Source organism: Poecilia mexicana, unplaced genomic scaffold (assembly GCF_051168715.1).
Source record: "Poecilia mexicana isolate PSO_F unplaced genomic scaffold, ASM5116871v1 scaffold_8, whole genome shotgun sequence".
Classification (NCBI taxonomy): Eukaryota; Metazoa; Chordata; class Actinopteri; order Cyprinodontiformes; family Poeciliidae; genus Poecilia; species Poecilia mexicana.
This window is the reverse complement of record NW_028263377.1, coordinates 12920853-12936720: the sequence shown is the minus strand read 5'-3', so window position 1 is coordinate 12936720 and position 15868 is coordinate 12920853. Positions and strand designations below refer to the sequence as shown.

General features: G+C 40.1%; 1 protein-coding gene across 1 annotated transcript in view; it reads right to left on the bottom strand.

Annotated features, from left to right (window-relative positions):
- The window catches only part of cacna1ia (calcium voltage-gated channel subunit alpha1 Ia), a 79283-nt gene that overhangs the window by 40863 nt on the left and 22552 nt on the right, over positions 1-15868 (bottom strand). The window contains exons 6-13 of the mRNA XM_088007885.1: positions 15722-15814; positions 9603-9927; positions 9114-9487; positions 2069-2220; positions 1571-1756; positions 777-894; positions 539-694; positions 287-399 (exon numbers count right to left, since the gene is read on the bottom strand). Coding sequence (XP_087864011.1) covers positions 287-399; positions 539-694; positions 777-894; positions 1571-1756; positions 2069-2220; positions 9114-9487; positions 9603-9927; positions 15722-15814 — 1517 coding nt within the window. The remainder of the gene's footprint in view (positions 1-286; positions 400-538; positions 695-776; positions 895-1570; positions 1757-2068; positions 2221-9113; positions 9488-9602; positions 9928-15721; positions 15815-15868) is intronic.

Here is a 15868-nt window from a genome sequence, read left to right as displayed (position 1 = left end):
TTACAACCTGCGCGTTTCACAGCATGCACTGCTGTGACAGTACACCCTTATAATAACGATATAATTAATTAGAAATTAATTAAACAAGTAAATAAGTAGATTTAATAAAAATCTATGTTTATTTTAGGAAAATATTGAAGTTTCAGAAGAACTACTGTACAGATTAAAGTATGAAAAAGGACCAAATTCTGACACATTAAATAAGACGAGGTGTTTTTCACTGTGACGTTCTTACAATATAGTTTCTAGTTGTAACAGCAGTGAAAAAAAACAAAAAAAACTCTGCTAAATAGTCAGAGACATTGCACCTGAAAGTTGAAGGGAGTCTTTTTGCTTATCACTTTCGTCAAAATTACAGGAGGACCTGTCGTCATCCGAATAGGAGCGATTTGCGTCGCCCTGTTGGAGGAAGAAGAGAAAAAAGAACACGTAAAAGTGGAGACTTTTAGAAGAACACAAAACATGCAGTTTCAAAAGCACAACATCTTATTTCTTTTTGTCGTATTGTGTTTAATGCACGGTTTGACTCTATGATTACCTCTGCCTGAAAACCTTCGACCAAGATGGCGACGAGTAAATTGAAGAGCACGTAGTTTCCAAATGTCATGAGGGCGACGAAGTAAAGAGCAGCGCAGGGGGAGGTGGACGCCATGCCGTTGTAGAGAACCATGTTCCAGTCCTCCTGAGTTAGAATCTAAAGCAGACGCAAGCATAGTGAAAAGCATTTAGGCCTTTTGTTTGCTCGGTGTGAATTTGTGAGTTTAAACCACTTGTACCTGAAACACAGTGACGATAGCCCAAAGCAAGGAGTCAAAGTTCTTCCTGTCGGGAACCGTATCTCCTGCCTCCGTCTTCAAACTGAACTTACAGCCAAATATATGCATCCCCAAGATACTGCAGCAAAACAAGATTGTTTTTATGTACAACTGAATATGCACAAAATACGATGCTTGTTAAAGGAAGCTTATCGATGACTACAGCAAGCATGCTGGTGCAAGCAGACATTTTCCCAAGTATCAGCTTGAGTGGATTTATATCTATATGTGAGGATGAAAGGATAAATTTGTGTGGCTTTGAGAAAAGAAAAGTTAATTTTCAATTGTGCCATTTAGTTCTTGCTTCAGAAAACATAGTTGAAGTTATTATTCCATGCGCAAAAAATAACAGTTTTTTTTGTTAAAAACTAAACAAAACAAAAAAACAACATTCAAATTAAACTGTTCTAAGGGAAGCAGATGTTTAAACTACTCTGACAAATGTGATAGCACCTATAACAATTCAAGATGAGACTACTAAAATCAAAATAATGCTTACTGAACCAGTGATGGACAGCACTTTAGATATTTTTATTTAATGGTTTGCAGTGATTATGAAAAAAAAAACAACAAAAAAAAACATTTTCAGTCTCAAACTGTTAAACCTACAGCAAATGTTACACATGCTGCCTAGTAAAACTTTCAACTCATTTGTGAATAGAAGACACGTGCTTTTGATGTTAGTTTGACAGCTTGTATGGGTAAAATGTAGATTTTCTTCCTTGTCAAATTCCAAAAAGAAGTGATGAGATTACCTGAAGATGAATATGAAGAGCATGAGCAGCATGCAGAAGGTGGCCACGTTGTCCATGGTCTTCATCAGGACCACAAGCTGCCGTCTCAGTGCAGGCATGAACCTCACCAGCTTAATGACCCTCAGCAGCCTGAACGTCCTCAGCACTGACAGACCACCATCTGCCTGACCAATGATCTCACACACACTGGAGTTTGTGTCGCAGAAAGTGTGCACAATTAGAGAATGACACGGAGGAATAAAGACAACTGGTAACTGGTAACTCTGTGAAATTGTAATTAAATGCTGAAAATCTGATTTTTTTTTTTTTTTTTAATTTGCATTTGTTTTAATTATACATTTGTTCCATTCAACTCAACTACATAACAGAATAAGGCAAAAATGTACAATTTCTGGAATGATAGCCATCACTTGAATGTAGATCCACATCAGACGTGCAACGTCATCATACGTTACATGTTTGTCCAATACTTTTCCTTTATTATGATGGATTACCGACCTGATGATGACAATAATGCCATCGAAGATGTTGTATGGGTTCCTCAAGTACTCAAAAAAGCCAAAAGCCGTGAGCTTTAGGATCATCTCTAGGGTAAACATGCTGGTGAAGACAATGTTACAGATTTCCAGGACATTGGTCAGTTCCTCAGGCTTGGTGGACACCGACACAGTGCAGGGACACAAAAACATAAAAAAGACAAAGTCAAAAAATAACAAGTCAGTAGGGAGGCTGGAATCAAAAATGTTGAAGTAAAAGAAAAAGTAAAGAATGAAGAGACTGGGCTATTTTTCATGTTGCATTAGATGTAAAGATACACCAAACGGGAGAGATAATTACAGTGCCTTACAAAATCTTTCATACTTTATGAATTACATGGTTTTTTTTTTGGTTTTTTTTGTCATTACAACCACAAACTTCAATGTATTATTTTGGAAATTTAAACTAAAAGAGCTACTCTATGAAAAAGGATATTAGTAAAGAGACATGGTCACAAAAGAGAACGAGGACAGAAGGCAGGTAAGTTTGGAGATTAAAGCCGAGTTGGGTTGTAAAATAATATTCAGGGTTTTCAACATCTCACTCTGCACTGTCAAATCAGTCGTGCATCCAGCAAAACACGGCTGTCCAACTAAACTGACAGGCCGAGGAAAGAGATCATTAATCAGGAAAGCTGTCAATTACTCCATTTTAACTCTGGACCAGCTGAAGAAATCGACAACTCAGGCGAGAGAATCTGTTGACAAACCTCCAAAAATTGAACAAATCCTTTGTTCAGAGAAAGTGTCGTGAGAAATCCATTTTAACCCTCTGATGCGTGAGTGACTGACTACACAGTCTTCCGTAACTGGGTCCTTTTTGACCCGGGTTACAATCAATGTGTTTTTATGCTACTTTTGTCATTTTGATTCAAAATAATGTTTTGTATAATACTTTCTACTGTGTTTTATTTCACACAAGAGTTATTTCATGTTTGAAATATTTTCATTTTTCACTTTTTTAAACGTTTTTAGAACAATTTGTTGAACATTTCTGACAATTTGTAGAACATTTTTAAAACAAAATGACAGCAGCAGCAATTTCACAACAGCAATGATCAAATGTCAATAATGGACAATGTTGACATCCTTTATGTGTGTGGGTGTGTGTGTGGGGGGGGGCACAGGGGCGGGGAGGATGGAAAAGAGCACGTTTCTTGAAACTAGCTAGCTAACCAAGCTAGCTAACATTACTCTCTCTATTCTATTATGCTATGTGTATGATCCATCCATCCATCTTCCATTTGTCCGGGGTCGGGTCGCGGGGTCAGCAGCCTAAGTAAGGAGGCTCAGACTTCCCTCTCCCCAGCCACTTGTTCCAGCTCCTCTGGGGGAACCCATGACATTCCCAGACCAGCTGAGAAACATCCTCAGCGTGTCCTGGGTCTCCCCCAGGCCTCCTCCTGGTGGGACATGCCCAGAACACCTCACCAGAGAGGTGTCCAGGAGGCATCCTGACCAGAAGCTCCTCTCGACATGAAGGAGCGCCGGCTCTACTCTGAGTCTCTCCTGGACATCTGACCTTCTCACCCTATCTCTAAGGGGGAGCCCAGACACCCTACAGGGAAAACTAATTTTGGCTGCTTGTATCTGGGACCTCGTTCTTTCGAACATGACCCAAAGCTCATGACCATAGACGAGGGTAGGAACGTAGATCAACCGGTAAATCAAGAGCTTCGCTTTTTGGCTCAGCTCTCTCTTCACCACAACAGATCGGTACAGCGCCGCTTAACTGCAGACGCTGCACCAATCCGCCTGTCGATCTCCTCCTCCGTTTTTCCCTCACTGGTGAACAAGATCCTGAGATACTTGAACTCCTCCACTTGGGGCAGGACTTCCTCCCCGACCCAAAGAAGGCACTCTATACTTTTCTGGCTCATTTATTTATGCATTTATTTCTATAGCTATGAATTTTTATGTTATTTATTGAGATGATAAAAGAAAGAACCTTGAACACATTGATCAACAGGTTTTGTGCGTCATTCAACACACTCTCTCTTGGTTTTCTCATCCAGGGTGTCAGACACACACAGACACACACACACAAATAATACACATGCTCAATAAAGTACAGGTGGTAATGTTAGCAAGTTGGTTAGATAACTAGTTTTGGCTAACTTTGAAGGCTAATATGTTGATTCGTGACAATAACACTGTCACAGTACTCATGATTGACACACACAAACACATTTGTGAGATAAAAAATAAAGATAATACTTACATGTAAGAGTTCTTGCTGTGTAACATAATATTATTCAGGGGTGACACTTAGGTCTCAGTGTGTTTGGTTCACAAAAAAAATGTTTTCCTGACAGTAACAATTGGTAAGAAACAAAGATTCCCATTAAATTCCATAGGAAATGAATGCGGGTCATTTTGGACCCACTCACTGAAGAATGGGGTAGTAACATAAATCATGCTATTTCTTAAAATGTATAAAAGGTAAATTAAAAAATTTAATTGCATGATATTAGTAACATGTTTCTTGAGGAATACCTGGAATATAAAGTGATGAAAACTTTTCATTACAAAGATATTGCAAAAAGATGACCTCACCGGGTCAAAAAGGAGCCACTTACGCATCAGAGGGTTAAAGCTGATCAAAGACCACGGGGAGAAAACAACAATGATGTGGAAGAAGGTTTTCTGGTCAGGTGATGTCTAAATTAAACTTTCTGTTCTACACGGAAAACTGTTTGAACCAACATTATCATGCTGTAAAGATGCTTTCTTTCAGAAGTGCCAGGGAATTTGATGAGAAGAGATGGGAAGGAGGACAGAGGGTGCAAAAGACATAACCTTCCATCAACAACCCTACAGTTAAAGCTACAATGTCATTTTTTTAAATTAAAGCGTATGCATTTGCTAGAATGCCTTAATCAATATTCAAAACATAAACCAATTGAGAAGCTTTTTAGAACGTCTTGAATTTGCTGTCCACAAATGTTCCCAATCCAGTCTGACTACGTTTGGTGTGTGGGCAAGAAACTCAGCATCTGCAGTAAAAAAGTGGTTGTAAGAAGTCTCACGGGAGGGCTTAATGCAAATTCATGAATCTGTCAAGACCTGAAAATTGCTGGTTAGACACTCTTCATCCAATTTTGGATGAGATGAAAGTCTCCAGGGTATCCAAAAGTGTTTGAGGGATACCCAAAAAGACGTGCAGATGCATTTGCTCCCAAAGAAAGGCAGCTTTTTAGAGCACTGACTGGAGCCTGAACACACGATTGCACTTTGTTTTATTTTATTTTATTTTATTTTGAAAACATGCAACCTTTTTTGGGTATAAATGGCATACTAATTTAGGTGGGTTTATCACAGAAAATTCCAATAAAATACAATATGTGGAGTGTTATAACAGATGCTGAAAGACTCAAAAGGTGCAAATACTTTTGTAGGACACTGTATGAGAACTGCACTGCATAAGTAGCAAAGCCTGAAACACACAAGGCAGGGTTTATTTCCATTTGTATGTGACTGTGCATGACTAGACACACTTTATCCCAGTGTATTGTGCATATGGCTGAATGTTGTGTTTGCACAATATGGATCAGATGCTTTCACTGATACCCCCTGTGAATTTTCAGTTTCAAAGCCAGCAGAAGAAAAAAAAAACAAGAAAAAAACCCCAGAAAAAACAGCCAGCAGAGCCCTGCCAAAGTTAGCAAACCATGTCAGAGAAACACATTCTCGGCCCTCCCCGTCTCTAATCCGCTTCTGCCTCCAATCTATCTCCATTCCCCCAGTACTTCCATCCCTTTTTTTTCCTCTCTCCTTTTTCTGAGTCTCATTATCAGGCTGACCCATCTCTTCCCAATCGATATCATCCTGTCGATCAGTAGAAAGAGAACAGGAAAGGAACAGAGTGAATTTAAAAGAGGGAGATGAGGAGAAGACAGAGGATGGTGCAGGTGAAGACAGGATAAGTTAGGAGAAAAGGTAAAGAAAAAAAACAACATAAAAAAACACTTAAAGTTAAGCAGGGACCAAAAGAAAATACTCCAACATCCAGCCTTGTAAAAAGGAAAATCCACAAATACAATAACGCCACCTGATCAGGTGCGGAAGTAGTAATGAGGTAAACAGGCAAAAATGCAATTTTTATTCCATTGCACCTTCTCTAACCTTCACATATATCCAGAGTTTCCTTACTCATCCTTAACACCAGCACAGGATGGGGGATTTATTGCTATTGACATACCTATCATGACTCTTGACATCACAGCTTAACTCAGACAAAATGCCATCATCACTCCCTCTTCAGGCTTTTGCCCAACTCCTCTGTACAGTATCCTTTTTTTTCCTTGCCTTATTACCTTCCATTGCTTGACTCAGTCTCAAGCTGTTCTACAGTATTTACTTGAACTTGACCATTCATCCTCCTTAGGTAGGTACAGCACATTCATCCATTCGTATGGTTTTATTTCCATCCTGCCAACAGGGCAACTCAGAGATACACAAGAAATAAAATAAAGAATGCACTCATACAAATGGACCATTTTGGAGAGTATGTTTAACCTAACAGTCATGTTTTTGGACTGAAGGGAGGAAACTGGAGTACCCAGAGAGAGAACCCACGCATGAACAAGAAGAACGTGAGAATGCAGAACGCAAATAGACCGAGAGTAGAGCCGAGGACCTTCTCGCTGAAAGAAACAGTGCTACCAACGGCGTCATGCATAAAACAAGCCTTTATAAGGTTACACTGTAAAAAAACAAACAAACTTACTTTAAAGTTGCTGTGAATTTGTAACAAAAGCAATGTATCTTTTATTATGATATATTGCTAAAATGAAACCAATGGCGGACCAGAATTCCTCTATTGCCACGTAAAAGACTCATTGCCAATTACTTTCCTATGAAGAATCTGAAATTGCCAATAAAATTCACAGGCAGATATATATCAATGTGCTCCTTGAGGTTTTTGCTCTTCGGTATTCCTCTAGCTGGGATTTGTGCAGGAGGCAATGTGCTTTTCATACGGAAAAATAGCCCAACACTTAAATAAATACTTTTCTGTCAACCTGCAAAAAACCTGTGGAGGCAGAAAAATGCAGAAGATACTCAAAAAAGCAATAAAGACGTGTGTGTCCAAACGTCAGTGTGGGCTTCTTTACTTTGAAAAGCCCACACTTGTTCAAAAAAAAAAAAACGATTCTCACCAGGAACGGAGCTGAAAACTGCTGTGTGACTTTTGCCTGCCTTTGCACCTTGGAGGCCTCCTTCCTCCTCTTTCTCCCCCCCGTCTACTCGCTTGTCTCCCCCCCTCTCCCCGATCCACCTTCCCCAACCAACCCCTCGTTTATTTTTAGAGTCTTCAGAGATGAGAGAAACAGAAAGCAACTACTCTGTACACTGTCAGAGAGTGAGTGGGTGGATGACAGAGGAAAAAGTGGGGAGGCAGCGGGTGAAATCAAGGGAGGTAAAAAGAAAAAAAAAATAGAGTCAGAGAGTAGATGCGACGCTTGAGGTAAAACAGGAAGGATGGCAGGAAGGAAGAAAGGCAGCCATAGAAAAGGTGGAAAGGAAAGACACACAAAATAGCTTAATGGGGGGGAATAAGGAGAGTGAGGTGGAAATAATATTAGAGGGGAAAAAAGGGAGAAGAATCATCTGATCTGGAGAGGAAAGGAAGAGGAATCAAGCTGTCTTATGTAACAGCTTGCGAGTCTTTGCTTGGATGTGTTTCTGTTGGTGCTTTTGCGCAAGTATGAAAAAAGATATTTTGTTTGGCCTCACACAGGCTGGATAAAAAAAAAATAAAAAAAAAGTGTTTGCAAGTGCATGTGTGTCCTTGGCAGGCGTTTTCCGCTCTCCCTCGCCGACACCTGCTTCGTTCGCCTCTGAACAGACAGGGCCGGTGTCAAAGAGCCGGCTATGTTTTGTCTGCTGTTGGGCTAAATGTTTATACCTCTGTCAAGAAACTGTGTGGCACTGATGATCTACGCCCACGCTCATCTGTCGGAATCTCATCTGCCGTTGCAATATTTCTTTCTGTGACTCGTCGGAGTGAGAGGGGAGTGAAAAATGATCACGCCAACGCACTCTGTTGACACCGTAGTGCTGTATGCCAATCTAAATAATTGAATGCAGTGTTCCAAAACAATCACTATCTCTGCTGGCTCAGAGCTTTTGGAGTAAGTGCACAAATAAATAAGAGCGTTGTCTTGACAATTACAACAGTACGAAATGGATCGAACATTGAAGGATTGAGGATGTGTGGTGGTGTACAGAATATGCTTTTTTTTTTTTTTGAGCAAAGCCAGAAAACTAATCTGTTGCAATATTTTTCAGATTAATTAGGGTTGTGGTCCTCAACTTTTAAAGTGCTTATTATATTTTAAGGCACCACTTTAATGAGGAGCTTCTGAGGAGTAGGTGGTTATGGTCTTACTATGGGTATAATTCTGTATTTGTAGTGTATTTCATAAAACACTAAAATACAGCTGTAGCAGTGTTTCTTTGACATCCACTTCCACTTCAAGATGGGAATTGTGACATTGTGGTCGTCTTTCTAGGGATGAAATTGTGCAGTAGTTGAAGAGTATATCCATTTTTTAACATGGGTATGTTTTTAATTGTAGGCTGCTGCACTTTATTTTTACTTGTGAAACAGCACAATAAGCACATATATCCTCTGATAAGTCTTGAGCCTCCAGATATAATAACTACGGTGCGCCGCCATGGCCAAAAATGGCAGGGCCGATTTTATTCCAAGTCCAGCCCTGATAATACTATATTTCAATTAAGCTGCAGCTGCAAAATGTTCTCACAAAAATCAAAATCATCCCACTTCCACCAACTTCCTTGACAGATATTTGACCTGTTGTGTGCTGGTGTGGAAAAGTGTTTGGCTTTCGCTTGACATTCTATAAAAAGAGATTTTTTCTAACAGAACAGTCATGAATTTTAACATTTAACAAGCTAACTGAGGCTAAGCTCAACCCATATCCGCCTCACCACATGTTCCTCATTTTAAAGTGAGATAGTGAGATTGATCATCTTACCTGGTTGTGGTGTTCAATGCCCATGCTGATGGTGTTGATAAGAATTGCAATCATAATGCCCCTGCTGAAGTACTTGCTCTCCACAATACCCCACAGTTTCCTTCTCATATCCTTCCAAAGGTCCCTACAACGTCCAAAACACGTCCTCCTTCGCCTCCTCTCCTCGTTTTTCTTCCCCTCTAAGTGGTTCTCCTCTTTGTCTGTTTCCTTCACGGCATCCTCTTCGTTCTCTTCCCCATCCTCCTGTCCCGCAGACCTCGAACCTTCTTTCAAACAGATAGGGCACTCCTCGGGGCTCTGGACAGTCAGGCTGATGGAGTTAGCTTGAGCCTGGGAGTCATGGTTCTGCTTGCCGTGGTGTGGACATTTGGGTGCTGCGGGGAAGCAACAACACAAGTCTAATCGTGACCATAGTCTTGAACAGTTTGCATGTTAATCTCCCAGACTTAATATATTTAATTTCTCTTTAATAATTTGCCTCTTACTTACATCTTTGGTGCCTCAAATGATGCCGATCTCCGTTGACGTTCCCTCCCCCTCGCCTGTTGCCCCTGCCTACACTCGCCGGAGCAGGCTTGCCTCTTAGAGTGTAGTAGAGGGCTGCTGATCTCCTCTTGGCCTTGCGAAGGACGTGACAGACCAGCTGGAAGAGCTCTTCGTAGCAGTCTCCTGGCTCAGCCATGCTGGCTAAGGTGGAAGAGGACAGGCACTGCGCTCTTTGCTCCTGCATCAGCTGGTGCTCCCGCTGTTTGGTCTCTGAGAATTGGGTGGCGATGACCACCAGGCACAGGTTGATCATGAAGAATGAACCAATCTGGATGAGGGGGTGGGGGAGGAAAAGGGGATATTCTAAATGAGTACAGCATACAAAGGTAAATTACTCCTTAGAGCCGATATGTGCAAAAAGCTGCAAATCAAGATGCAATAAACAAAAATGTGAAGTATTGGATTTTTCCAGGGGTAATTGCACACTTGTTTGTAGAAGCTCTCACACTTTCTGATTCCATTTGTGGAAATCGGGCACACATGCTGAAGGTCTTTGAGGTCTGGCCTCCTACCAAGCCAAGGCTGACTGGAGGAGACAGACAGAGCCAGCAACAAACCCAAGGCCCAATTCAGCGTCTGCCTTTCACTCTCTTTCTCTTTCTCCTCCGATTTAAATTTAACATCTATTTGAAATTAGACATCTGTGTCTGAGGAAAACCACTTAGAAGGTTGTTAACCTGTGGAGTCCTTAACTTTGGTCTGAGTGTCAAACCTAGTCATTTAGTAAATGTTTAATATAGACAATTATTTTAAGATTTTTTTTTTCTGTAAATTAGACAAGAAAGACATGTTAACAAACTAATCAAAAGATGTCCTCAAGTCCCTTAATGTTATCCTGTTCATATAAGAAACTTCACTGATTGGTGACATAAAAACATTAATTATAGATGGAAATATTGATAAAGTCTGGTGTATGCATATGCTGTTGAAGATTTTTCCTTATTGGGATGACCTGAACAACATAGAGCAACCTTAAAAATGGGTGAACAAAACAAGTTATTATTAAAATTATATATTTATCAAAACTTTCTGTTGTGAAACCTCTTCGACTTTTCCATGTGTTTTAACTTTGCTCCACACATAATATGTTTTATTGGAAACATTACTTTCAAAGAACAGATTTACTGACATAAAATTATACAAAGGTGCATTTACAAATTAAAGTGGCTGCACATTTTTTTTTTGGGGGGGGGGGGTGGCGTCAGAGTAAGTACGGGTAAGTCCAGGTGACTGCCACACTTGTCAGATTTTTCAAAAAGTTAAGAAAAGCACGCCTCGTTCTTCTTCCACTTCACATTTAAGTGCTATCTGTTAATCTATCACATAAAATCCCTTTTGAAACACATTGAGTTTGGTGAATAAATGTGGAAACGGCGAATTAAACTTTTACAAGGCACTTTAGGTGTACAAACAATTAGAAAATCTAAAGAGTTGGCACATTTTAGCGGTAGTAACGGGAATCGTTTTGAAACTGCTGAAATAGGCCTTTACACTGGTACTTTGAGCAGGTTACAAAACAGTGATTAGATCAATACTTGCTAACGCTGACAAACTGAAAAACCAGGCTGCTGGACGAAGAGAAACACTAGATACGTTTTCTATAAGCCATAGTCCCTTAAGGCAGATATATAAAAAAAAGAACACAGATATAAACACATCTTGAAGGCCAAAACATTTGGAACAGGCACGCTTAATAAAAGGTGCTCAGATATCAAATCCAAAACTAATGGCCTTCTACCTGTAGACTTTCATCTGCAATGATCAAAGATTTAGGGCAAGGTGAAGGAGAGTCTGGGCAACCCAGAGATATTTACAGAGAGAAACACACGGAGGGGGATTATAGAAGGGAGGTGGAAAGAAAGGAGGAGAGACACCCATCTGTGGTCTGTGGGTCAAAGCAGGTCTGCAGGTGTGGGAGGCTTTGATTTCCCTCCAGGCTTGCATCTGTGCGAGTGTCTATTCTGTGATTCTGATCAGCGGACAGCTTTACGCATAATCAGGGGGGGCAGTCGAATATCACACATTTAGATCATCACTGCATTATGCATGCATGCGTGCACACACAAACACAATCCAATACGCACACATCTCACACCAGGTATGTTCCCACAAAAAAAAAAAAAAAAAAAAAAAAAAAACCTACAAATGTTAATAGTAAGCCAAGCTTACTGCAGAGGACTTTTATAGATGTTGTTGGTGCTGTCACATATATTAGAATGCATCGAAGATTATTCTTGTTGCAAATTGGACATTTCTTAGCATTTGCCCTTTACTTTTATTGAGTTACTCTCTTCAACGTGCCACAGTAGACGCTCTTATGGTTTCTCTGTGTATCAAGTGTCTCTCTGTAAAACATCATGGAGGTCAAACTTCTTGTCCTGACTTCTGTAACCCTGAATGCACAAGCTCAATAAACAGCAGTCGATTCAGTAACTTCGAAGGGATGTTTGAACACTTTTCAAACGATTTCATATAATTTGGAGATCATTTGTAGAGGGTTCGACACTTTTTAAAGGTACAGTTTGATCAAAATGAAACAGCTAATTACTCCAACACTGTTTTGCTACCACAGGATGGCAGAAATGATTTAAGTCGCTCCCCATCTGCAGTGAAGACGCTTAAGAACAAAGGCTCTGGGAAACCGAAGCATGCAAAAGCCAAAAAAAAAAAAAAAAGAAGAAGCTAAAATTGTAAAACTGCTTCCAAAAACTTTAGACATCTGATATTCAAGGCATAGACAAACAAACAAAAATAATAACACAACGTCGAGTATTTCACCCTTAGGGACTGGGAATGAAATGACTAAAACTGCAGCTGTTGTCGAAAACTGGCTTGCATGTATGAGTGATGCCTCACTCCTCTTTTTTAATATTGCTGCTTTTCACATTTCCAAATTATAATTCTCTAGAATATTTCGGTAACACTTTATTTGAATGAATGTGCATAAGACTGACATGACACTGTAACATTACATTTGACACTGACAAATGTAATGTTCCCTGCAAGCCCACATGGGCCCTACATGGGCCCTACACAGTGGTGGGCCCACATGGGTTTGCACATTTAGGGCCCATGTAGGGCCCATGTGGGCTGTGGCCCTACATGGGCAAACCCATGTGGGCTTGCAGGGAACATTACATTTGTTAAAGTATTCACCTGGTCATAGAAAAGTGACTTGTATTGTAGCTTTTTTATTGCAGGACAGAGGGACTTAATCCCGTTTGCAGTCAACCAAATGGACACCGAGGGCAGAGTAAAACAGCCTTCAGTGCAGTGTCAGCTGGTACTTTATGGAAAACATCTGCTGAATCTCACTACGCTACGTTCTTGCACTGGACGTTTCAAGTTGATCCTCCCCGCCCATTTGTCTTACTCTGCATTAAGCTCAAGTTACGTAACTTACACCTCTCTTCCTCCGTCCTTCAGATATTGATTGCAGATTGTCTTTTATGATGTTATTTTATTTGAACGACCTATCAGTACTTGAATTAAAACCCTTATTCAGTAACACTGCTCAGTGGAACACTTAAGCACTTTAATAATCAAAAGGTTTGGCAGAACAGAGCTGCTGTAAAGAGTAACATGAACAAACTCAATCACTTCTCAATGTTCTTACCTAAGGACAGTCCAGACCTGACTTTTTACAGCCCAAACCTGAAAAGCTGGTTTACATGGGGACCTCCACTTTCACTTTTCTCGTTTTTGTGTATCAAGGTAAGTTATGTTGATATTTAGGCTGTGTGTGCACATTTTTATGGTGTCCTCCCAAAGCAGCGGCAGTCATCATCTGTGCTTTAACAAAGAGTTTTTGTCAACAAGAGAAACCGATAAAGATATTATGGGAGATATTAAGATATTAAGCAAAACAAGCACGTAGTATCGCATCAAACAGAGCACGTTTTATTGATAAAAAGATATAAAAAAAAACCCACTGAATTTAAAATAAATGTTCATGTATTGATGTAAAACTGAGAGTGTTGGTTTAGAGTGTATTCTCCATATGGCTGAACTCAGAAATAGGTTTCAAGACATAATTTTATCCTTCCAAAGACAACATTCAGGCCTGGCCAAAAGACTTCAAAAATTCATGGAAGAATGTGTTATAGCTAGAGATGTACCGATCAGGTTTTTTCCTCCCGATACCGATACCGATCGATACCGATCACCCATGAGGGCTGCTCACCGATACCGATACCGATCACCGATACTGATCACATAATTATTATTATTATTATTTTTATCATAAACACTACCGGTTACATTATGTGGAAAAAGGAACCATGAATTCACCTTAATTTAGACAAAAACTTGTTTTTAATAACTTTTTTCAAGAAGAAAACTAAACAAAACAGGCATTGTGCAAATTGTACTGCTATTGGTAATACTATCTTTAACAGACTGAAAACATATGAAGGCTCTGAAGAGGCTAAATAATGCAAAGAGCCAAAATAAAACCTCTCAACATTGCCAAAAAAATTCAAGTATAAAACTTAACATTCAAAGGCAAAAACAGGTTCCATTACAATAAACAATCCAGAGTTACTGAATGAAAACTTCCTGTTAGCATGGCGGCTAGCTGATTACTGCTAGCTCTGATTGGCTGTTTCTGACTGAGCGGAGTAATTATGCAGAGCAGGGAGGAGATCGATTATTTTTTTAGAGATTATCTGTCTCATGTTAGGACAGCGAAAGTTTTAATACGTATGTAAAATTTTTTTTTTTTTAAGTTAGATGCTCCAGCTTTAAGCAGAGGTTCGGTGTGAGAGTCACTACCAGGTGGAGCAGAAGCGAAGCTCCGTCTGTGAAATATCACTACCTGTAGCGTAGCAGCGGTTCAACAGGAGAGCAGAACCAGCGTCTTACATCGCAGCTCGAAGACTTAAATAATTTTGCGGGTTATTTGTTTAGCTTTCTGACCGTCATGCTAATCCAGGTGAGTGTTTGTAGCTGTGCGCTGCTTTACCTGCTGTCTGATCCTCCGTATGTCTTTTTTACTGCAGTGAGCCTCGATGTAGCCAAACTCCGTCAAGTATGGCATTGTTTTTATGTCGTATTAGATTCGTTGTGTTGATGCATTTTGACCTGCTTCAATTTTCCGCAGCAACACGCAGCAAACTTCCCCATTCACTCAGTGCGTTATAGTTCCACATCGCTTAGGATTTGTTGCTGCGCATTTACGCAGTGTGAAGGAAAGAGGAGACCAGCTGCACAGGCAGGCTGCGAAATGAGATGATCGGTATCGGCAACAAGAGCCAATGATCGCCGATCACCGATCATGCACTTTTTCACGAAAATCGGCCCGATTATGATCGGTGACCGATCGATCGGCACACCTCTATATACAAAATCAGTCTTGAAACTTTGATTTATACTTCCAAATGACCTAAGTGATTATTTGGCATAACAAACCAAAGCTGAGGATTACCAAGAAAACATTAAACCCACAGCAAAACATGTGGAGAGGCAACATCAGGCTCTGGGGTTACTTTATTGAGATTTATATCCAAGCTTTTTAATTTGGGATCAGCTTTATATTGCAGTTAGCATAGGCCATGACCCTTCAGTTATCTGCTAAAAGCTAAATATGAAATGGGTTTTGTACCATGAACAAGCAAATCAATAAAGTACGGCCAGAGTCCAGAACTGCATGAATCAGAAAATCTGTGGGGGACACTCGATGAGGACGACGGTGCCACTTAATCAGGGGTTTGTATACTTTTGAAAGCTGCTGTATCTCTGGCTAACTGAGTGGGACAAACAGCAATTTGTCTTTGAGAATATGGCACTTTCTGTAATTTAAAAAAAATGCATAAATAGAGTTTTTTTTTCCTCTTATTGCCCAAATAATGCTTTTTGTGATAAAACAGAGCCAGCACTGCGACGTGCTGTTTGCTTAACACGGTGGTTTAGAGTGCATAGCTCCCTTTGCAAAGAGGTTTTGTAAATTAAATAAATGCACAAACTCTGGTTTGCTGCCAAGGGTAAAAATGCAGTCTTTATTTTATGTCAAACATTTAACCCTTTGAGGAAGCATAGCACATGTGTTGAGCGGTGTTACTTACAATGATGAGAAGGATGAAGTAGATGAAGTTGTAAAAGGAGTGAGCATCCATCACATAATACATGATCTCCACCCAGCCCTCTAACGTTATCACCTAGGGAAAGAGATGGAGCAAACGACATTAATTTATGAATGTGCTGGATTTTAT